The sequence below is a fragment of the Macaca fascicularis genome, chromosome 5 (genome assembly GCF_037993035.2).
Source record: "Macaca fascicularis isolate 582-1 chromosome 5, T2T-MFA8v1.1".
Classification (NCBI taxonomy): domain Eukaryota; kingdom Metazoa; phylum Chordata; class Mammalia; order Primates; family Cercopithecidae; genus Macaca; species Macaca fascicularis.
In genome coordinates, this window is record NC_088379.1 from 110,971,424 (window position 1) to 110,997,007 (window position 25,584).

Consider the following 25,584-nt stretch of genomic DNA (forward strand, 5'->3'; position numbering starts at 1 on the left):
CAGTCACTTCCCCTTCTCCCCTTCATCCTTCCTCTAAGTGGCAACCACCAATAAACATTCAGTTTCTTTGGATTTGCCTATTCTGGACATTTTGTATTAGTGAAATCATATATTTGGCCTTTCTGTCTGGCTTCTTTCATGTACCTTAATGTTTTCAAGTCTCATTCATTTTATTAAAAAAAAAAAAAAAAAGTACCTTTTTTGGACCATATATCTATTCACACCACATTTTTTGAGACAGTCTCACTTTGTCGCCCAGGCTGGAGTGCAGTGGTGCAACCTTAGCTCACTGCAACCTCCATCTCCCAGGTTCAAGCGATTCTCATGCCTTAGCCCCCAAGTTGTTGGTATTACAGGTGTGCGCCACCACATCCAGCTAATTTTTGTATTTTTAGTAGAGACAGGGTTTCACCATGTTGGACAGGCTGCTCTCAAACTCAGCCTCAAGTGATCCTTCTACCTTAGCCTCCCAAAGTGCTCTGACTTACAGGCATGAGCCACTGTGCCCAGCCACATTTTCTTCATCCATTTATTAGTTAATTGTCATTTGGATCATTTCCACTTTTTGGCTATTATAAATTATGCTGCAATGAACATCAGTGTACACGTTTTTGTGTGAATGTATTTTCAGTTATGTTGGGATATATCACCTAGGAGTGACATTGTTAGTAATATGGTAACTCTATGTTTAACTTTTTGAAGAACTGCCCAACTATTTTCCAAAGTAGCTGCATCCTTGTACATTTCTGCCAACAATGTATGAAGGTTCCAGTGTCTCCACATCCTCAAGAAAATGTTATTGTCTTTTTAATTACAACCATCCAAGTGGGTATGAAGTTTATCTCTTGATTTTGATTTGCACTTTCCTAATGGCTGATATTGGGCATCTTTTCACGTGTGTATTGACCATGTATTTTTTTTTTTTTGAGAAAAGTCTACGTATGTTTTTAATTGTTATTTTTAGAGTTGTAAGAATATGATATATGTTGATACTCGAACTTTGTCAGATGCATGGTTTGCAGATATTTTCTCCTATCCCACAGGTTGTCTCTTCACTTTGATAATGTCCTTAAAGTGCAAAAGTTTTAGTTTGATTTTGATGAAACTCAATTTCTTATTAATTGGTAGCTTGTGCTTTTGGGGTCATATTTAAGAAATCATTGCCTCATTCAAGATCTGAAAGATTTACACCTATGCTTTCTTCTCAGAGTATAACTTTAGATCTTATATTTAGATTTTTAATTAATGTTAATTTGATGGTGAGAGGTAAGAGTCCAACTTCATTCCTTTGCAAGTAGCTGTCCAGTTCTCTCAGCATCGTTTGTTGAAGAGACTATTTTTTTTCAATTAATTGACCAAGATGTATGGGTTTATTTCTGGACTCTTAATTCTCTTAATCTGCGTGACTTTTCTTATGCCAGTACCACACTGTGCTGATTCCTATAGTTTTGTAGTAAATTTTAAAATCAAGAAAGGTAAGTCTTCCAACTTTGTACTTTTGCCTACCATGTTTCTTGTGTTTCCATATGAATTTTAAGATGAGTTTGTCGTTTCTCTTCTGGATTTTTTTTTTTTTTTTTTTTTTTTTTTTGTAGAGCTAGAGTCTTACTCTATTACCCAGGCTGGTCTTGAACTCCTGGGCTAAAGACATCGTCCCGCCTAGGCTTCTCAGAGTGCTGGGATTACAGGCGTGAGCCACCACATCCAGCCCCCTTCTGGGACTTTGACTGGGGTTCTGTTGAATCTGTAGGTCAATTTGGAGAGTATTGATATCTTAACATTAATGCTTCCAATTTATGAACACAGGATATTTTCCCATTTTTTCTTAAATTTCTTTCAGTAATGTTTTGGATGAAACATGCACAAAGTCCTGCACTTTTTTTTTTTTTTTAAGACAGAGCCTCCCTCTGCTGCCTAGTCCAGATTGCAGTGATGCCATCTCAGTTCACTGCAACCTCCACATGTGGGTTTAAGTGATTCTCCTGCCTCAGCTTCCCAAGTAACTGAAACTACAGGTGCGCGCCACCATGCCTGGCTAATTTTTTTGTATTTTTAGTGGAGACAGGCTTTCACCATGTTGGCCAGGCTGGTCTCAAACACCTAGCCTCAAGTGATCTGACTGCCTTGGCCTCCCAAAGTACTGGGATTACAGGCATGAGCCACCACACCTGGCCTGTACTTCTTTTGTTAAAATTTTTTTCTGTGTATTTTTTTTTATCCTATAGCAAAATCAATTTTTTTGTCAATAATATATAGTCATATATTTCACTTTTATATATTGGTCTTATATCCTACCAACTTGCTGAACTAGCTTATTAGCACTAACTTTTTTTTGGTAGATTCCTCAGGATTTGCTACATACAAGATTATGTCATCTACAAGTAGAAATAGTTTCATTTCTTCACTTCCAATCTGGATGGCCTTTTTTTTTTTTTTTTTTTTTTTCCCTTGCCTGATTACCCAGTTAGAACTTCCAGAAAATGTCAGGTACAATTAACAACCGCAAACATCCTTGTCTTATTCCTCATTTTAGAAAGAAATTTTTAGTTGTTCACCATTAGGTACGATACTAGTTGTAGGTTTTGTTTAAAAAAAGACTGTGTCAAGTTCAGAAGTTCCTTTCTGTTGCTAGCTTGTTGAATAATTTTATCATGAAAGGGTGTTGAACTTTTCTCAAATGCTGTGGCTATACCTGATGAAATGATCATGGGTTCTTCTCCTTTATTCTGTTAATATGGTGTATTATATTCATTTTTATACATTAGATTAACATTATATTTCTGGAATAAATCCCACTTGGTCTCAGTGTGTATTACTTTTTATATATTGCTAGAGTCAGTTTGCTAGTTTTTCATTGAGGACTTTTGCATCTCTGTTGATAAGGTATATTGATCTTTAGTTTCCTTGTGATGTCTTTGGTTTTGGTGTCACAGTAATTCTGAGTTCGCAAAATGCATTGGGCAGTGTTCCCTTCTCTATCTTTTGGAAGAGCTTACAAAGGATTGGTTTAACTCTTTTTTTAAATGTTTGAGGAAATTCTGTACCCGTGGGCTTTCCTTTGTGGGAATTTTTAAACATTTTTAAAATAGATTATTTTTAAAGCAATTTTAGGGTAACAGCAACATTGAATGAAAGGCACAAAGCTTCCTCAAGTACATGCTGCCCCTATATGTGCATAGCCTCCCTCATTATCAACATCCTTTACCAGAATGGTACATTTGTTGCAATCAGTGAACCTGCATTAACAATTATCACTGAAAGTTCATAGTTTAGAGTTCACGTTTGTTGTTACGTATTCTGTGAATTTGGATCCATGTCTAATGATACTCATTCACCATTACAGTGTCATTCAGAGTAATTTCACTGCCTTAAAAGTCCTCTGTACCCTACCTATTTATCTCTCCCACCCCACTAACCCTTAGCAACCAATGATCTTTTTATCTCCATAATTTTGCCTATTTGAGAATGTCATATAGTTGGAATGATACAGTATATGTAGCCTTTTCAGACTGCTTTTTGTCCCTTAGTAATAAGCTTTTAAACTTTCCACCATGTCTTGATAGTTCATTTCTTTTTGGCATTGAATAATATTCCATTGTCTAGTTTATCACAGTTTATTTATCCATTCACATAGTGAAAGACATCTTAGTTGCTTCCAAGTTTTGACAATTACTCCTTTGAGTAAATACCACAGAGCACGGTAGCTTGATTGACAGTAAGAAATATACTTTCTCAGTCTGTATCTTGTTTTTTCATTCACTTGACAGTGCCATTTGCAGAACACATAGTTTTAATTTTAATGAAGTCTAGGTTATTGGTTAATTCATGAATAATGTTTTTGGTATTGTATCTAAAAAGTCAACACCAAACCCAAGGTCATCTATATGTTCTGTATTATCTTCCAGGAGTTTTATAGTTTTACATTTTACATTTAGGTCTATGACCCATTTTGCATTAATTTTGCAAAAACTATAAAGACTATGTATAGATTCACCTATGTGCATGGAGTTGTCCAGTTGTTCCCGTACCATTTCTTAAAGACTATCTTTGCTTTATTATATTACCTTTGCTACTTTGTCAAAGATCAGTTGATTAAAATTAAGTGGTCTGTTTCTGGACTCTTTATTCTTTTCCATTGATATATTTGTCTAGACTTTCACCAATGCCACACTATCTTGATAACTTGAGCTTTAGAATAAATCTTACAATCATGTAGCGGCAGTCCTCTGACATTGTTTTTCTCCTTCAGTATTGAGTTGACTATTATTTTGCCTATTACTAAGTGACAAAAACCAGTCTGAGAAGACTGTATATACTGTGATGTATTATTGGTCTTTTGCCTCTCAATATAAACTTTAAAATTAGTTTGTCAATATCCTCAAAATCTTGTGGGAATTTTGATAGAATGCACTGCATTTCTAGATTGAGTTAGAAATACTGCCATCTTGACAAAACGCATCTTCCTATCTATGAACATGGAACATCTCTTTATTTCTTTGATATCCTTCATTAGAATTTTACATTTTCCTCATATAGACCTTGTACATATTAGATTTATACATAAATATTTCATTTTGGGGGTGCTGATAATGTATTTTTATCTCAAATTCTGCTTGTACATTGTTGGTATGCAGAAAAGTGATCAACTTTTGTATATTAAACTTATTTCCTGCAACCATGTTATAATCACTTTATATCCAGTTTTGGTGGTTTTGTTTTTGTCATTCTTTTGTATTTTCTAGGTGAACATGTCATCTGCAAGACAACTTCTTTCTAATCTGTATACCTTTTATTTTCTTGTCTTAATGTATTATCTAGGATTTTCAGTGTGATGTTGAAAAGCACTGGTGAGAGGCAACATTCTTGCCTTGTTCCTGATCTCAGCAGGAAGTCTTCAATTTTATCAACATTAAATATGTTAGCTGTATGGTTTTGTAGGTATTCTTTATCAGGTTCAGGTAGTTCCCTACTTTTCCTAGTTTACTGAGAGGCTTTTGAAAATCATGAATCAGTGTTGGATTTTGTAACTACTTTTTTTTTTCACCTATTGATATTACCATATGATTTTTAAAAACTTATTAATGAAATAGATTACATTAATTGATTTTCAAATTTTGAACTAGGCTGACATACCTGGGGCAAATCCCACATGGTTGTGATACGTTATTTATATATATTGTTGGATTTGATTTGCCATTTGGTAAGGACTTTTGCATTCATGGTCATGGTTGCTATTAGTCTGTAGTTATCTTGTAAAGATGTTGGTGTTGGTATTAAGGTAATGCTGGTCTCATAGAATAAGTTATGAAGTATTTTCTCTGCTTCTGTCTTGAGATTGTGGAGAATTGATATAATTTCTTCCTTAAAACTTTGGTAGAAATCAGAATGAACCATCTGGGTCTGGTACTTTGTTTTTGGAAAGTTATTACTGATTCAATTTCTTTCATAGATAGAGGCCTATTTAGATTATTATTTTGTGTAAATATTGGTAGTTGTGTCTTTCAAGGAATTGGTCCATTTCACCTTATTAAATGTGTGGGCACATTTGTTCATAATATTTATTTTCCTTTGTTTTTGAGACAGGGTCTCACTCTGGTTGCCCAGGCTGGAGTGCAGGGGCATGATCTCAGCTCACTGCAGCCTCGACCTCCTGGGCTCAAGTGATTCACCCACCTCAGCCTCCCAAATAGCTCGGACTACAGGCACATGCCACCATGCCTGGCTAATATGTTTTATTATTATTAGAGACGGGGTTTTCCTTTGTTGCCCGGTATGATCTTGAACTCCTGGCAAGCAATCTGCCTGCCTCAACCTCCAAAGAGTGATGGGATTACAAGCGTGAGCCATGACACCTAGCCTGATGGCAGAACTTTGTAAGAAGAATAGAATGGTATATGTCATTTCCCAAAATTTTTTTCCCCTCCTCCTATGGAAGCATGAAGGTATTTTTCTCTAGTATTCATTGTGAGAATGTCATCTGGCTCTTGAATGTAGAAAACTCACAGAACTGTGAGGAACCTATTATGACTGGATGCCTCTGGAGTTGTTCACACTGAACCTCCAGCAATTCATCACTTATAGTTCAGGTTTTCCTACCCCAACACTGGTTCCCACAGAGGTTTCTGCTCCGGTAAGTTGTAATTCTTTTTATCCATCTGTCTCTTTGGTTTTGAGGGCAGTGATTTTCCCTGTGACCTCATTTGTCTGACAGATCTAAGTAGTGTTGATTACATCTTTTAACCTGTTGTAGGTATATTCAGATTTTCTGTTTCTTCTTGAGTCAATTTTAGTAGTGTTTTTCTAGAAGTTTGTTCTCCAGCTCAGCTTTAGCTCCATCCTATAAAATATGAGTATGTTGAGTTTTCATTTACAATAAGATATTTTCTAATTTCTATTTCTCTAGCTCAGCTTTAGCTCCATCCTATAACATATGAGTATGTTGAGTTTTCATTTACAATGAGGTATTTTCTGATTTCTGTCATTTTTTTGATTTCTGTTTATATGAGTATATTTTTACCTATTACCCAAATTTGCTTTTATTATTCATTTATAATTTTATCAGAAAACACACTTTGCACAATTTTTTCAGCATTATATTTATTTAGACTTGTTTTATAACCTGTCATACAGTCCATCCTGGAGAATGTTTCATGTGTACTTGAGAAGAATGTGTATATTCGGCTGTTGGTGGGTGGCATGTTTTATAGATGTCTGTTAGACCTAGTTGATTTATAGTGTTTTTTACAATTTGTTTTCTTTTTAATCTTCTGTCTACTTTTAGCCATTATTGAAAGTGGATTAGTGAATTATCTATCAATTCCTTTAATTCTGCCGTTTTTTGCTTTATGTATTTTGGTGCGCTGTTGCTGATTACATGTATGTTTACATTTGTTGCATCATTTTAATGGCTTGAACTTTTTATTATAAAATGTGTATATCTTGTAGACATCACATAGTTAAATCTTTTTAAAAATCGATATTGCCAGTCTCTGCCTTTTAATTTTTCAATTCACCATTCATATACATTTAATATAATTATTGACAAGGTAGGATTTGTCTGCCATTTTGTCTATATCTTTTTTTGTATTCAGTAGATATTTTCTAGTGTACTGTTTTAACTCCCTTGTCTTTTACTAAATTTTTTGATGTTATTTTCTTAGTGATTTCCCTGGGGATTACAACTTACAAAAGCTAGTCTGAAGTAATACCAATTTCATTACAGTATAAGGAAACTTTGTTCCCATATAGCTCCATTCCCTCTTTTTACTCTATGCTATTTTACAAATTACATTTTATATATTTTATGCCCATTAACACAGATTATGTTTTGTCTTTTAAATCAGATTGGTATTGTCATTTAAATCAAATATGAGAAAAATAGTTACAAACAAAAATACATATATGATTTCATATTTACCTATGTAATTATCTTTACTGGTGCTCTTTAAGTTCTTAGGTGGATTTGAGGTAATGTATAGTGTCCTTTACTTTCAGCCTGAAGTACACGTTTAGTATTTTTTATAGGACATGCCTGAAAATAATAAACTCTTATTTATCAGAGAATGTCCTAATTTATTATATAATACATTTCTGAAAGATAGTTTTGCAAAATACAGAATTATTGGTTGACAGTCTTTTTCTTGTGGTTCTATGTCATCCTACTGCCTTCTGGTCTTCATTGTTTCTGATCAGAGATCAGCTATTAATCTTATTGGGATTCCTGCGTACATGATAATCATACAGTTTTCATGATTTTCTTGTGTTGTTGGCTTTCAGCAATTTGGTTATGATGTTTATATGTATGCATATCTTTGGTTTTATGTTACATGGAGTTAGTTGAGCTTCTTGGACATGTAGATTGATGTTCATCAAATTTGAGAAGTTTTTGGCCATTATTTTTCAAATATTCTTCCTATTCTTTATTCTTGATCCTCTACTTTGGGGACCTGCATTGTCTATGTTAGTATGCCTTATGGTCTTCCACAGACCTCTGAGGTTCTGTTTAATTTTATTTTTTCATTTTTCAAACTGAATAATCTCAAATGACTTATCTTCAAGTCCCTTTTTCCCCTCCCTCCTTTTCAACTCTGCTATTGAACCCCTCTAATTTTTTATTGCAGTTTTTACACTTTCAGCTTTAGAATTCTATTTAATAATATCTTTTTCTTGAGTTTATCTCATGTATTTAGTAAAATTCTGTATTCTTACTTTAGTTGTTTAAATAGTTTTCTTTCATTATGTGGGCATACGTGAAATAGCTGACTTAAAGTCTTTGTCCAGTGGCCTAACATCTGGACTTTTTCAGGGATAGCCTCTATTGACTACTTTATATGGTCCATACTTTGTTTCTGTTAATTGTTTAGACATTTTAAACTAATGTAATGGCTGAGAGCAGTGGCTCGTGCCTGTAATCCCAGCACTTTGAGAGGCCAAAGCAAGAGGATCGCTTAAGCCAAGGAGTTCGAGACTTGCCTGCGCAACATAGTGAGACCCTGTCTCTACAAAAATAAAAATAAATAAAATAATCTGGTAAATCTGAAAATCAGATTCTACCCCCTGTCCAGAATATGTTATTGTTTCTGGTGGTGGTTGTTTATTTCTTTTTCACTACTCCTATAAAGTTTGTATTATTTCTCATAGATAGCCATCGAAGTCTTTGCTTGGTTAGCTTAGAGGTCAGCTAAGGATTAGACAGAATTCCTTAGGTGCCTGAGACCAATAAGTCAGTCTTTGACAAAGGGGTCTGTATGTGTGTTGGGGCATGCATTCAACACTCAGCCAGGCTATTTACAGCTCTGCATTAGCCTTTATTCCCTGCTTGGGCGGTCTCACTCAAGGTTAGACTGTGGTGAGAGTTTAGGGCTTTCTCAGGTCTTTTGTGAACCCTACATTTGTATGTGGCTTTCTAAATTCCCAGGAATATATTTTCAAAGCCTCCTATGTATGGATCATCTCACTTCCCAGGTTTTACTTTTAAGTTTTTTTTGTTATCTTATTTTTTGCTCCAGTTGTTAGCTACACTTCAGTGACAATATTCAACAGTTGCCTATGATTATTTGATTGTGGAAAAGGTGGTTCACACTAGATGAACTCCAAGTTAGATAAAGTAAAGATAATCTTACTAGAGGGATCTTCCAGGAAACTACCAAACAGGTCAAGTAACGTGAGGTCTCTGTGAATGGGACTTTAGAATATATCCAACCAATCTGGCCTCCTCTAGTGGCAGCATGGCTGCTGCTTTTCATAATAAATGTGGGCTGTTTTGATTTGAAGGCTACCATAGAGCTGTGGGGAAAGTTAAAATACCACAGAGTTCACTGTTCTCACTGAAATCCTGTCTTTTTTTTTTTTCCCTTGAATAAATTCTCCCTATATTGCTGCAAGCTTTTTGCTAATTTCCAGATCTGAAAAAGCTGATTCTGACAGTATTTATCAGTACTTTTATTGCTTTTATGGAGGAGAAAATTCAGATATCCTCATTCTGCCATTATTGCTGACATGTATAAAGGGATCATTTCTAATTGTAATATTCCTTTTGCATTTATTAGCTGGAATACTTTACAGGACTTTTCCTCATCAACTGTTTAGTTACCACTTAATATTAGTTGGTAAGAATGACAGAATAAATGCATGGCAAGAATCTTGTCAAATTTCAGAGATTTTGATGGGAAATTATATTTAGAGATCACAATCAGTGTCTAGATGTGCTCCCTGCTACGGAGATGTCATTACTTTTAGGCTTTTTTAATGGGCAAATCCATGAAGTAGTTATTTTTTAGAAAGAAAATCTGAGATTAACTCAAATCATTAATTCATACTGTTTTTTCCTGTTCATAGTTAAGATGACAGAGTATTATTATCTTTTGTTTTGCTTCTCTTGTACACTGAAATTCTTGGTTTTTGATATTAACAATTATTTCTTTCTGTCACAATATACATACAGTAATTTAAAAATAATTTACAGTGTTACCTGAATATTTTTTCTTTGTAAGTTGTTTTATCTTTCTTTTTCTTTGCTTACTTGTATGTTTGTTTATTGTCATTAGGATCTATCAAACTAGGGCTATAAAGCTGTAATACTGTATTTTAGCCAAAAACTAGGAAGCACTCAAATGCCCATCAATGGTAGAATAACTTGTCACATTTTTATAAGATGGAATATGGTACTCAATGAAAATGAATAAAGTACAACTACATGCAGTGATTTGGATGGATATCCCAAACATAATGGAAAAAGAAGACAGACGCAAATAACTTACATAATTCCATATACCTATGTATATATCAAGTATAAAAGTAGGCAAAACAAGCCATCGATGGTGGCACACACCTATAGTCCCAGCTATTTGGTAGGCTGAGGCAGAAGATCACTTGAGCCTAGAATTTCAGGTTCAACCTGTGCAACATTGCAAGACCCCATCTATAAAAAAGAAAGCAATATTAACATACAAATAGGCAGAACTACTATATTCTTAGAGAAGTTACTGTTAGGGAGACAGACAGTGACTGAAAGGCAAAATGAGGGGAAATTCCAGGGGATAGTAAATATTTTATTTATTAGTGTGGGTTCTACTTACCTGGGTATGTTCCATTTGTAAACTGTAAAATTATGTGCACTTTTCTGTATGTGTATTATATTGCAATAAAATTGTTTTAAAGTCAATTGGAATAGTTCTGTGTGTGGTTATGCCACGGCTTAATACAGAGTTAGATTAGGCTTCTTTTCAAACTCATTTTGCATATAGACACTCAGAATATCAGCTGCACAGCCTATATAATGCTATCCATAGCAATGAATTTGGTCTTTTGATTTCTCAGGAGAACCTGTGCCTGTCAGGGACTGGATCCAGAAACCTGTGGTGCCTCCTTCTCTTTTGGTTGTTCATGGAGCATGTACTACAATGGATGTAAGTTTGCCAGAAGCAAGATCCCAAGGAAGTTTAAGCTGCTTGGGGATGACCCAAAAGAGGTTTGTTTACTTCCTGATGTATAATCACTTTATTTTTCATGGAGAATTCATTAGCATAGATGGAGTGAACAATATGACATATCTTGGTAAGCTCTTATTAATCAAAGTTCTTCCCAAACTGTAGATACACACTATTTTTTGAGTTGGCATAATAAGCATATTATGCCAAAATAATAGATAAAATTTGAGCAACAAAAACTTCCTCGTTGGTCTTTTATGCTAACTCCAAAGTTTTAAAGGGTGTCACTTCATTGTTAAAACTAAATGAGAATTGGTGGTTTTTTTCATATTTTGACTTTGAATTATGGAAGTTACATAAGTACTACACTCAGAAAAGACCATTTTTAGTCACATTTATATGCCACGAGAATCAAATAATTTAAAGTCACTGTAATGAATGCATTTAAGTAGCTAAAACATATTTAGATTTTAATGTAACTCTAATGGAAATAAATGGACATTGATTTCTCACCAAAGTCATTGGTTTTTGTCTTGTCTCTAGAACACGTATTTCTTAAAATATAATTTGCAAATTGATAAATTTAACAACTTTTGGGTTGGCATGTAGTCTAGAGTATAGATACTCCTTGACTTATGAGGAGACTACATCCCCATAAATCCATTGTAAATTGAAAATCCATTTAATACCCCAATAAACCCACCCTAAAGTAAAAAAACAAAAACAAAAACAAAAAACAAAAACAAAAAAAAAACAAGCCATTATAGGTCAGGGACTGTCTCTGTACTAATTGAATGATTAGAAAACCTCAATATATTTAGCATTTAGATATGACCACATTTTCAGTCATTCTATACACTTACAATTATCTTTTAAATTTTGAATACAATTCAAATATTTCCATACTATAGATATTATAACATTGATGAGTCCCTTTAAATGAAGAATTTGTTAACCTTATTTAGCTTTCATTTACTATTATAGTCACAATTAATAAAGCAAGTGCAAAAACTCCTGAAAGTTTTTTTAAAGGGTGTTTTCAATAATTAAACATTACTTAAATGTGTGAGACATCATTTCATAAGACAAGAACATGAATACTAATAACAATGAAAAGTACTGATTTTGCATGCCGCCATGTTAATTTTCTACAGATAACCTTTTTTTGCCACTATTTTATCAATTAATAAATGTTTATCACTTTCACGAGGTTTCATGTAAAACAAATCCAGAGGATCCCAAGTAACTTACTGCCTCTGTTAGGTGGGAGAGCTCTGTTCAGAAACCTCCTCACCTTCTAAAATTTACATCTCTGCTAGGTGGTTATGTCTCCCAACTTTTGTTTTAGAGAAATATCAATCTGAAATGAAGACGTTAAGTATAAACGGAGCAGCTAAACATGATCACCTACCATTCTTCAACAGCATATTACTTGGAAAATCTGTTCATGAGCAGGGCAGGTGGGGGTGTAACTGAGCATTTCCCCTTTCGAGTAAATTTTGCAGTTTTTCGTGTATCCTGCATTCTAGTTCTGAAGCATTTTATCCATGTTTGAAGTGTCCAGTAAATTTTAGTTGCTCTGTGGAGAGATCATTTCAAATTTTTTAAATACTATCTTTATAAACATAAAATGTAAAGAGTAGAAAGAGAAAAATTAAGCTAAATAAGTTCTTTTAATAGTTCATCTTCCTTGGTAGCTAAAAAATGTGACCTCTTTAAGACCATACTTCTTCATTCCCCTAACCCTACTCCTAGCACAGGCTTGTATGTATAAAATGCAAAATATCCACATGCAAGTAGAAAATCAATCTTATGAAAAAAACAAATAGCTAGATATTTACTAGCACATATAAAATTAAATGATAGTCATGTTTTAAAGATGCTTTATTTAGTAATAAAGGCACCGTATATTGTGTTTTGGATTCAAAATGTAAGGGGAATAATCTAACTGATAGCCTGTTTTACATATAGAGAAAATGGACTTAGAATTTAATATGTAGAATTATTCACTTTATACAGGAAGAGAAACTGGAGTCTCATTTGCAAAACCTGTCCACTCTTATGGCACCAACATATAAGAAACTCGCACCTGATGCATATAATAATCAGGTAAGTTTAAATAATAATTGGCAGTGATTGTAACAATTTACTTGTTACTAATGACCTACGTATGTCCAAAAATAGTTTTGAAAGAATGATTTTTAAATATTATTCTAACTTTTCCTCTTAATTGTTGAAACCACTGTAGTGTTCAGTTTCGAGTATATGAAAATTATACCATACAAAAGTATATTTCTTTTGTCTTTTAGCTGTAAAGACATGAGCTTTTAAGAGTCACAGGCTGTTCTATCTACTAATCTTGTTCTCATATGAATAATTTTGTTTCTGTAAACAGACTGGAGAGTACATCAAAATTATGTGGCCCAAGCTATAGGTTCTAACCACCTATTTTTACTGCATGTCTATAAGTATAAATGAGTATTCATAAGAATTTACAGACTTACAAATGCTCATGTAAAGCTATGCATATACTAATATTATAAGTACATATACTTGTGTCCAGATGTGTCATATTTTGCCAGATATTCCTTTTTTATTTGACCTTGACTTCATACACCAAGCAAAAATATTTTTTTTCTATTTTATATGTGTATTCTAAGCTATAGCTAGTTAAGACAGGTAGATGATTTGGTCAGAAATTGCCCATGATGAAGGCAAAAAAATAAATCTTCACTGTTTCAGTAACACCAACAACAAAAGCGTTAAGTGAAAGTCTGTTACAAACCAAACATTGTGTTTAGTCACTGGGAACATAAAGGTGAGCAGTGCCATCTCTGTCTGTCTTTAATTCTGTCTTTGCCGGGTGTGGTGGCTCACACCTTTAATCCCAACACTTTGGGAGGCAGAGGCAGGTGGATCACCTGAGGTCAGGAGTTCTAGACCAGCCTGACTAACATGGAGAAACCCTGTCTCTACTAGAAATACAAAATTAGCTGGACATGGTGGCAGGCACCTGTAATCCCAGCTACTCGGGAGGCTGAGGCAGAGATTGAACCTCGGAGGCAGAGATTGGACCTCGGAGGCAGAGATTGCAGTGAGCCGATATCGCACCACTGCACTCCAGCCTGGACAATAAGAGCGAAACTCCATGTCAGAAAAATAGAATTCCATCTTTAACTGGGTGCAGTGGCTTACACCTGTAATCCCAGCTACCCAGGAGACCAGGAGTCTGAGGCTGCAGTGAGCCATGATTGCATCACTGTGTTCCATCCTGGGTGACAAAGAAGACCCAGATTCTTAAAAAAAAAAAATGCAAAAACCAAAAGAATTCCTTCTTTAGTGGAGACAGAGACATATAAAATAGCAGTTTTAAATTACACAATTCCAGCTGGAATAGAACTATGTACACATTTCTAAAGAAAATTAAAAAAAAAACCTAAAAGTAGACTAGATGTAATGTCACAAGTGGCCTTAGATGCTAAATAAAGATCTTTGAACTTTATTCTGTAGGTAACAATTGGGCTGTTTCAAGTGCGTGTTGAGAATGGAGGGGTAAAGTGATGTAGTTTATATTTTGAAAAATTTACTTAAAAGCCAAGTAAGGGAAATATAACTTAAATCTATGTAAGATTAGAGAGAGAAGAAAGCTATTGCAATCATTGGGTAAGAGATTTTAAGGACCCAAAGAAATGGCAGGAGTTATAGCAAAAAGGAATTAAGTATGTACACGAATCAAGGTGGAGCTTAGAGAACTTGGTGACTAATTAGATGTGTGGATGAGAAGAGAATTTGAAGATCCAACAAATTTCCAGTTTGGACAGGTAGTTCTATTAACTAGTATCTGAAATCGGTAAGAAATAGTAAGTTCTGGGATGGGGAGAAGATATAAAAATTTTGTACATGCTAGGCTTGACATGCTTCTAAGTTAATTAGATGGAGAATCAGGAGAAAAATTCAGGCTAGCACTGTAGATTTGAGAGTTGGAAGAATGCTGGCAGGACTTAAAGTTGAATACATAGGAATGAAAGGAGGTTTTCAAAGTAGAGATTATAAAGAGGAGAAAGGGCTGATGATGGGATTCTGGAGCCATCAATCATTTTAGGCATGAGTGGAGGAAGAGAAGCCAATGAAGTAAGCACTGGGGGAGGGAGCAGAAGAAATGGAGTAGGAAAAGTGAAAGAGGGAGATAGATGGATGGAGGAAAGCTGGAGGTGATGAGAAGATACCCAGAGTATACAGGAGCAATAGGTATGGGACTCTGGGATGTGTGCTCTGTCATTTACTTGATAACATTAAAGACTCTTGTGGGATTAGATTAGTTTACACAGCGGACATGGACAAGGGACTAATCATTCCTAAAATGATTTAACTACTCTTCTTTTCCACTGTGGACTTTAACAGTCCTCAACAAACCTTTTGTTGGTGGTGGTGGTGGTTGGAACAGTAGAGGCAAATTAAACAATGGTCTAATTGTAAGTTATTTTATGTCATAAATTATGTTTTTAGAAATGTGTATGAATATCTATGAAAAGTATTTTAAACACTATTAATAGTTGGATTAACACTGTTATTTTGTTTAGCTAGTATCACAAAGTATAAGGAGTGCTTCGATACTGTTGTAAAAGTTTAATTCTCAGCAAGAACTTCTGAAATAAATCAAGCTATAAAAATAAGGAAGTGAATGAGTCTATGTTGCTAGATTTAAAGTTGGGCCATTTTCTATTAAATTAATTTTTAATAGGTGCTATTAATCAAATGGCTTTACTTGAGGAAAGAGGCAGAATAACAAAGCACTGATGTTCTTTTTGCTCCCTTGATTCTTATTATGGACTGTCTCATACATGAAACTATTTTATACATTTCCTAAAACTTAAGTACCCAAAATATGAAGCCATCAAAAATTTTCAAGTTATAACAAGATGAGTAGATGTAATTCCCAATACGTGTTTTAATATTTATATATGAAACAATGTGTTGATGTAATATGTAGATAAATTAAGTCAATTAATAGTTGTAAATGGATGAGGTACTTCTGAATGGATAAAATATTTTTATATTGCATGGTAGGTACTATTGGTAATGTTCATCCATGTATGTTAATATGCTTTAGAGATCAAAATGATAGCCATGTGATGTTTCCACACAGTACATGGGAAGACCATTTGATGTTATAGATGCTGTCATAAAACCTATTATTTGATCTTTACCTCCTTTCCCCAGCTGAATGTATTATCTCTATTTCTCACATCTGAATATTCTTCCTTGCTTTATTCCTTGATTTCATAAAGTCTTATTGTTAAAGCTTAGTTGACTCTCCACAGCATCTCTTCTGTCAGTCCCATGGAATTAGACCTTCAGTTTTCTCCACTTAAATGTCCTTTCTTCATGTCTATCCAGTAGACATATATTTGGCTCTGTCTTTTCTATACCTGTCTTATAATTTAACAGTAGATTTGAAATAGCAGGTTTGAATCTCAAAATCATATACTATTCATCATACATGGAGATGACATTTTAGACAAATGCTTCTAAGAGAGCTTTCTATGAAGATGGAAATATTCTCTATTTATGCTGTTCAGTATAATAGGCAGTAGCTACATATGGTTATTATTTAACAGTTGGTATATGACTAGTATAATTGAGTTTAAATTAATTTAAAAATTAACAAAAACAGCCACATGTGGATAATGGTTACCATACTCAACAGCACAACCTTAGACCATAAGAAAGACATGCATTTAGAGTTGTCTTCCAAACATGTAGATGGATTTCCAGTAATTCATTCACAAAACTCTGCATGGTATTTTTTAGGAGATGGCATAAGTCTGATTTCCAGCTGATTGTGTATCTGTTTTTGTTCAAGGAACAGAATAAAGCTAACTAGACCACAGCATGAACTGAACAGCCACAAACCACACATCTATGTTAAAGAGTAGTTGGTACCTTCACTTTCCTTTGGCCAGTTTTATGAGGTTAAATAGACAAATACATATATGTACAAATACATATATGAATCCAACAGTAAATAATATGAAGCCACCACAAACTTTTATCATAATGCAAGTTTATCTTCTAGCCATGATGGAGTAACAGAGACTAGATATGCCTTTACACATTTAAGAAAAAACTGACAAAATATATGAAACAATGGTTTTTAGACATAGAATAAGAAGTTTAAGAGACCAGTGGCACCAGAGAGAAAGGAAGTAAAAAGGTGAACCTATAATTACCCCAGTTTACTTCCTGAAGAGAGTATTAGGCCCCAGAGTAGGCAGTAGGAACCGAAACACACCCCAGCATTATCTCTGTATTATAAGGAGACAAAGTTCAAAATTTGGAGAGGCCAAGGTGATGAGAGTTCACAATTCAGAATACCAGAGAGGAGAGAGTGTTATTGAGAAGAGTTCCAGAGACCTGCTGAGGGTTCTAATCCAGTCTTCAGCTGAGTATTGAACAGCACATGCATGTGAAAAAACTTCCAAGGCTAGGTAGGGAAAGAACCATCAGAGGAAGCAGGCAGAATAATCCCTTGATCTCACACAGGACCTAGAATAGTTCTTGATCATACCAGCCAGCCAGAGAAGACTTCATAATACTATTCATAATTGTATTGCCTTAGTAGTAGAAGTAAATGTGACTTTCTGACCTCATCTAAAAATGCTTAAAATCAAAACATAGAAGGACCAAACTGATTCTAAGTAATTGAACTGCATCCCAGTACAAAAATTAAAAAAAAAAAAAATTCTATCAACAAGGTAAAATTTATAGTGTAGTATTACATCAAAAAATACAAGACATACAAAGAAAAAAGAAAATATAACCTTTACTGGGGAGCATGGAGAAATCAATCAATAAAAATAGTCCCAGAACTGACATATGTGATACAATATATAGATAAGTTCATTAAAATGGCTATCATATTTCATATGCTAAAAATGCTAGAGGAAAGCATGAGAGTGATAAGGCAAGATTGGAAGATATTAAAATACCCTATAATGACCTTCTAGAAGTGAAAAATATATATCTAGATTAAAAATACACTAGGTGGAATTAACATATTAAGGAACTTGAAGACATAGTAATAGAAATATTTCGCTATAAAGAAAAACAAAACTGAAAAAATGAATATATAAAAGACCTATTAGCCAATATTGTTACACTAATATATGTGTAATTGGGTTACCAGAAGGAGGTGGGAGACAGAAAAATATTTAAAGAAACAATGGCCAAATTTTTTTCAAATTTGTTCAAAACTGTGAACCCATGGATCTCAGCAGCTCAGCAAACCCCAGATTTAAAAACAAAGACATACAAAAAGACTATTAAAAATTTATAATCAACTTGCTTACAATCTGTGATAAAGAGAAAATCAGAAAGGCAAATGGAGAAAAAAAGGACATGTTATACTTGGTGGGAAAAAATAAGTCAGGAGACTTCATTCAGAAAAAGGCAAGAGAGGAGATGTAGGAGAAATACCTTTAACATGCTAAAAGAGAAAAGGCTATCAACCCAGAAATATATAACCAATGAAAACAACTCTCAAAAAAGACAGCAAAATAAAGAATTTTTTTTCAGACATACAAAAGCTGAAAGAATTCACCACCAGCAAACTAGCACTTTAAAAGTGTTAAACAAAATCCTTCAGGAAGAAAGAACATGATACCAGATAGAAATCTAGATCAACATAATGAAATGAAAAGCATCAAAAATAGTAAACATGGTTAAAAGACTTTTTAAAAAATGGTAACTTGCTATCTTAAAAATATATTAATGTATTATGAGGTTTATAACATGTAGACGTAGCACAGAGGCTGAGGAATTGAAAGTATACTTATAAAGTACTTATACTATATATGGACCGGGTATATTACTTGGCTGTAAACTGTGAGAAGTTAGAGTACACTGTATACCTTAAACCACTTAAAAAAAAACAAAAAAAAAACAAAAAAAAAAAAAGAAAAGTATATAGCTAATCAGCCAGTTAAGACAGAAAAATGAAATCAATCCAAAAATGTTTTTAAAAATATATAGGACCAAAAAAAGATAAATATAAAAATAAATAGCAAGATGGTTTATATAAACCCAACTATATCAACAACCACATTAAATGCAAATGGTTTTAACACCCCCACTTATAAGGCAGAGCTTGTGATACTGAAAAAACAAAAACCTAGAAAACCACTTTAAATAAAAGATACAATTAAATTAAAAAGATATTTTTAACACAAAAAAATGATGTTAAAAAGACATAACAGGAAAAAATATGATTATTGTAGTAGGTGCAGAAAAACCACTTGATAATATTCAACATTCATAAAAGGAAACTTTCTCAACCTATTTAATACATAAATGAAAAGCCAAAAGCTAACGTTATACTTAGTGGTGAAAGACATACTTTACCCCTAAGGTAAAGAACAAGACAACAATGTCCATTTTTAACAAACCACTTCTATTCAACATCAAACTGTAAATTTTAGAAAGTACAGTAAGGCAAGAAAAAAAGCAGTCAAGATTGTGTAGGTAAAAATAAAACTGTACTTATTTGCAGATGACATGTTTGTCTACAGAAGAAGTCTCAAAAAACTACCAGAAAATGAAATTAATATATGAATTTAGCAAAGTTGTAAAATACAAAATTCAAATGTATTTTTATATACTAGCAATAAATAAATCAAAATAAATGATTAAAATAGCATTAAAAGTATAAAATTCTTATACATAAATTTGACAAAAATGTATAAGATTATATACTGGAAACTAAAACATTGCTGAGCTAAATTATGGAAAACTTCAGTAACTGGAGAGATACACTATGTTCATGGATCAAAAGACTTATTAAGATGTCAGTTCTCTCCAAACTAATCAATATGTTCAATATATGATGTTTCAAAACCTCAGCAGGTTTTTTGAAAGAATTGGACATGGCTCTAAAATATATATACTTGGAAATGCAAAGGACTTGGAATAGTCAAACAATATTTTAAAAGAAGAGCAGAATTTGAGACTATATATTGCATGGTTTTCAGATTTACTAAAATCTATACTTGCTACTGTCTGTCAAGACAGTTTGATATTGCCCTGGTGCAGTGACTCACGCCTGTAATTCTAGCACTTTTGAAGGCTGAGGCGGGTGGATCACTTGAGGCCAGGAGTTTGAGACCAGCCTGGCCAAAATGGCAAAATCCTATCTCTAGTAAAAATACAAAAAATTAGCAGGGCATGTTGGTGTGTGCTTATAGTCCCAGCTGCTTGGGAGGTTGAGGCCTGAGAATTGCTTGAATCCGGGAGGCAGAGGTTGCGAGGCAGAGGTTGCAGTGAGCCCAGATCACACCACTGCACTCCAGCCTGGATGACAGAGTGAGACTCTGTCTCAATCAATCAAGCAATAAAATTTTTAAAAAGTTTGATATTGACATACCTACATACACACCATTATACACAAGTGGATCAATAGAGAATCCTTAAGTAGACCCAACATATATGGTCAATTGATTTTTAACAAAGATGATTCAGGTGGGAAGGGAAAACCATTTTATCCAGTGGTATCTGAACATTTGGAAAGCCATAAAGGAAAAAAGATCATCTTGACCCTTAATTTCACACCATTTGTAAAAATTAACTCCAAATAAACCCATTTATATGAAATTCTAGAAAATGAAAATCTATAGTGATAGATTAGTAGTTGTCTGGGAACAAAGCAGGAAGCATGAATTACAAAGGGGCATGATAAAATTTTTAAGAGTGATGAATATGTACTTTATTTTGGTTGTGACAAATATATATCGAAACTCAAATAGCACACTTTAAATATATGCTATTTAGTGTATGTCAATTATGGCCTCAATAACACTGTAAAATAAAAACTTTACCATGTCAAGATATTTGCTCTGTTTTGTGTCATTCCATTTTGTTTCTGGATATAAAGTTCAAAACATTTTTTAAAGTTCTAAATGGTCTAAATACTAGTGAGTTTTTGGTCTAAGGGTAAAACTAACTACTTTCCCATTCACTCACACATTTATTTTTCAGATTGAATATGAACACAGAGCACCAGAGTGCCGTCTGGGTCTGAAGGAAGGCCGTCCATTCTCAGGGGTCACTGCATGTTTGGATTTCTGTGCTCATGCCCATAGAGACTTGCACAACATGCAGAATGGCAGCACATTGGTAAGTGGGGCTGAGGACAGCTTAGCAGCTGTATGAGTCTGTTCTCACACTGCTCATAAACACATGCACGAGACTGGGTAATTTATAAAGTAAAGAGATTTAACTGACTCACAGTTCCACATGGCTGTGGAGGCCTCACAATCATAGCTGAAGGCAAATGAGGAGCAAAGGCATGCCTTACATGGCGGCAGGCAAGAGAACATGTGCAGGGGAACTCCCCTTTATAAAATCATCAGATCTTGAGAGACTTACTCTCACGAGAACAGAATGGGAAAGACCCACCCCCATAATTCAGTTACCTCCCACTGGGTCCTTCCCAAAACGTGGGAAGTTTCGGAGCTACAATTCAAGATGAGATTTAGGTGGGGACAAAGTCAGACCATATCAGCAGCATCTCATGTTGAGGAGCAGAACACTGGAATTTAGTAGCATTTGGTTAGAATATGTTGTCTGCAGGTTTCACTGGACAACAATATTTTCATGAATGAATTCCTGTTGCAAAGTGACCTGCTTTGGCATAACTAACACTCTCATGATAGGTTGGCACATTGGTGTCCTGTCAATTGTGTTGACAAGCACGTGAGAATCATGGAAATCCTTGGTGTTAACCTAAACCAGTGACTATGCATTGCCAGTTACAGTTAACTGCCAGGAAAATCTCAAAATTCAGTGCCAGTTACCTGGTAGGTTATAATCAGTTAAACAAAACACCATAAACAAGCCAAGGTACCCATTCACCTTACAGAGCGAGAAGCATCAATGAGAAACACATCATCATTGACCCAGTAACTATGGTAACCTACTGTAAAAGATTCACAGTGCAAAAGAGCCTGACTACATATTACAATGGGTAAAATGGATTTTTATATTTAAATTATATAATTATATATTTATATAATTATATACATATTTATGTATAAATCATATAATTATATATAAATTATATAATTAAATATATAATTTATATATATTATTTATAGAGAGAACATACACCAACATATTTGTAGAGATAAAGAACAAAATGTTCTGTTGAAAAACCTATAAATCAGTCAACCTAATGAATCATCAACATGGATGTAGGTGTAGTTGAGGAAGATGGCCAGTGAGAATATGGAAATAGGTATCAGGAATTAAAGTCATATTCTAGGGCAGAAAAGCATTCAGGGAGGTATTAGATGATAGTTGAAGTAATTTGAAGAAGCTGATGTGAAGTTTTTGTTGAGAAGCAGAGAAGGTATTCATTTAATGGTCTAGATCAGAGATTGGAGAACTCTTCTCTATAAAGGGCAAGATAATAAATATTTTAGGCATTGCAGGCCACATAGGATTTCCGTCACATTGTTTGGTGGTTTTGTTTTTTTAAAAACTCCTTGAAAATGTAAAAACCATTCTTGGTTTAGTGGCCATACAAACACAAGCTGTGAGGCACATTAGCCATAGGTTCTGGTTTGCTACTTCTGATCCAGGAGAACAAACACAAGGCCTACCAACCACCCCAACATCTAAAATCATCACTAATCATGTGCTCAGCACCTGCTCATTATTAGGAGGCTATGCTAGTTTCTGAAAAGCAGAAGTAGTAAATGATAACTGGAGCTATAGTGCATCCTAATATAACCATGTTTCATTCCAGCAAGGTGACAGAGAGTAAGATGATGATAAGGATGTTTAGAATCAAGAAGATTTTGCCTCTGATAGAGCATGGGTTCTGTGAAGTGAAATGGAAAGGAGCACTAGATAAGAACTGAATAGTTCTTATGTATGGGAAAAGTAACAAGGTGCTCAGAGACATGACTTTGAAGACTTTTCTGGGCAGGAAGTGACAGAGTCATTAATGCCATCTCATGTTAAAGTTATTTCTGAAGTCAGTCCATTATGATCACATTTCTAAAGTCAGTCCATTATGATCACATTTCTCTCAAGAATATCTTCTAATTTTATATTAGATCACATTGTTTCCATTGATCAAAAACACTAAATACTAAAAAGCTAGTGTTTTAAAACCACAAATAATCTTTTACCAAAGCTAATGTAATTGTGGTAACCAAAGAAAAAAGTACCATTTAATTATCAAAGCAACAGAGGTAGCTTTCCTCCCTCCACCCCATACCCTTTTCAGAGTACCCACTTACATGTGGTCATATTTCAAAAAAGAAATGAAGAGAAAGGTTTGACAGAGTACAAAGGAGGAGATAGTGAAAATAGTATTAGGTTGCATATTACCTATATCAGCCAAATCTTTACCTTTTCATTTTTTATATTTTTACTTCAGTTATCTTATGGAAATTTCTTAAACATAGAGTTAGGTGTCAGGTATGTGGAAAGACATTAAATTTGTGTTCAGAAGTATAAGATGAGGCAAATGTGATACTACCAAAAACAGAGGAAGTCATTTCGTAGAAAAAAACTTTTAGCCTCTTTTTGAAGAGGCTTCACATCTAGCACATCTATTTTTGAAGTGTGAAAAGCAAGAGAGTGCTTCATTTTGGGGGAGTGTTGCTTCTTCCCATAGACAGAAACATATGTGAAGAACAAGGGTCACCACAGGTAACCTGTTCCTGATAGACTCAGAGAAAGGGTGGGTGGGCAATGTCAATTCCTCTTATCTCCCTGTACCATTTTGATACTATTTTCATTAATAACAGGTAGAATGGTTTTATGGTAATATACATGTCACTGATCTGGATCAACTAGGCCACCAACACAAATCTGGATACTGAGAGGAGAAAGATACACACACACACATTTTCTTTAGGACCTGTAGCTGAGGCTGTCACGTCTTACTTCCCTACCAGGTATGCACTCTCACTAGAGAAGACAATCGAGAATTTGGAGGAAAACCTGAGGATGAGCAGCTTCACGTTCTGCCTTTATACAAAGTCTCTGATGTGGATGAGTTTGGGAGTGTGGAAGCTCAGGAGGAGAAAAAGCGGAGTGGTGCCATTCAGGTATTGAGTTCCTTTCGGCGAAAAGTCAGGATGTTAGCAGAGCCGGTCAAGACTTGCCGACAAAGGAAACTAGAAGCCAAGAAAGCTGCAGCTGAAAAACTTTCCTCCCTGGAGAACAGCTCAAATAAAAATGAAAAGGAAAAGTCAGCCCCATCACGTGCAAAACAAACTGAAAATGCAAGCCAGGCTAAACAGTTGGCAGGTAAATTGAATGTAAAGCATTTATAGATAAATGTCTTTTGTGGTATATTAAAAATGAACATTATTTTGGTTTTGCCCCCATCAACTTGTAAGTTCTGGGATACACATGAAGGATGTGCAGGTTTGTTACATAAGTAAACATGTGCCATGGTGATTTGCTGCACAGATCAACCCATTACCTAGGTATTAAGCCCAGCATCTTCCTGATGCATCCCTACCAACAGGCCCCAGTGTGTGTTGTCCCCACCCGCCTACCATGTGTCCATGTGCTCTCATTGTAAAATGAACTGTTAATTTTGGAAAGTTAACATCAGTCATGGTCTTAGTTCTGTGCCAGAGTCTTCTCTAAAGTAGCAAGGGCCAGGCTTTGTTCTCAGAGATGGTAATGAGATACTGCACCATCAACATGGAAAACATGGAAAAGTTTGGATTTTATTCTATAATAAACAGCAACATTTTTTAACAGGTAAGTGATATGATGAAATTCATTGTAATTTGGCAGTAGGCTAAATTAGTAGAGGAGCTAATAGTCTGGAGATAGATACAGTAAACCAGGACTGAGGTAACAAGACCTTGAATTTTATTGGTTAGTAGCAGAGATCTAGCAAAATGGTGCAAATGAGCTCTTCAAAATAGGAAAATGAAAATCAGTATATTGGTGACAAAACATTGGGATGAAAGAGTAGAAAAATTTAAAGATGACTCCAAAGTTTTAAACCTAAACTTAGCCTACTGTTTTAGGGTTCTAAAACAGTACTATTTATTGAAATAAGAAGTTTGAAAATATGATTGAGAGAGAGAGGATAATAAAACACCTTTCCTTAGACATGTTGAGTCTGTGGTTTAGGAGGGGTTCTACATGTAGATATCCTATAAAACTTTTACCCATCGAAATAGATTACAGGTGTAGTAATAACAATAGAACATTATTCATGAATACCTCTTGCTTTATGTCTGCAGTTTGTAAAAAGAAAAAAAAATCCAAAATTTGGAGATGGTATTGGCCTGGCCATTAACAAAAGCAAACCAGTTTGCTTAGAACTAGCCATCTTTGCTGCTTCATGATGTAAATTTCTCTACTGATTCATTTCCAAGCTCAGAGGAGCTAATTTCCAAGCTCAGAGGAACTAAGTTAAATAATTTAGAACAATATGCTAAAGATGCTTGATAAGTGTTTATTGATTCATTGACTTCTCTAATACTGTTCATTTAGGTTAGCTGTGAAATATAATCAGATAGAACCTTGTCTCTGCTCCCTTTTAACTGGCTTCTGCAGGTAATAATCACTTCTATTCTCAGAACTGCCATTGCAGTTTCATCTATTTGTTCTTAACTCATAT

General features: G+C 34.4%; 1 protein-coding gene across 9 annotated transcripts in view; it reads left to right on the plus strand.

Moving 5' to 3' along the window:
- TET2 (tet methylcytosine dioxygenase 2) overlaps nt 1–25,584 on the plus strand; it is a 132,598-nt gene that overhangs the window by 101,515 nt on the left and 5,499 nt on the right. For 7 of the 9 annotated variants that reach the window (XM_045392713.2, XM_015450719.3, XM_005555595.4 and 4 more), the window contains 4 exons: nt 10,819–10,969; nt 12,948–13,037; nt 20,958–21,095; nt 23,891–24,245. In XM_045392713.2, coding sequence (XP_045248648.2) covers nt 10,819–10,969; nt 12,948–13,037; nt 20,958–21,095; nt 23,891–24,245 — 734 coding nt within the window. Of the gene's footprint in view, nt 1–10,818; nt 10,970–12,947; nt 13,038–20,957; nt 21,096–23,890; nt 24,246–25,584 lie in introns of those variants that run through there. The other 2 variants (XR_012434989.1, XR_012434990.1) reach the window with 1 other exon arrangement.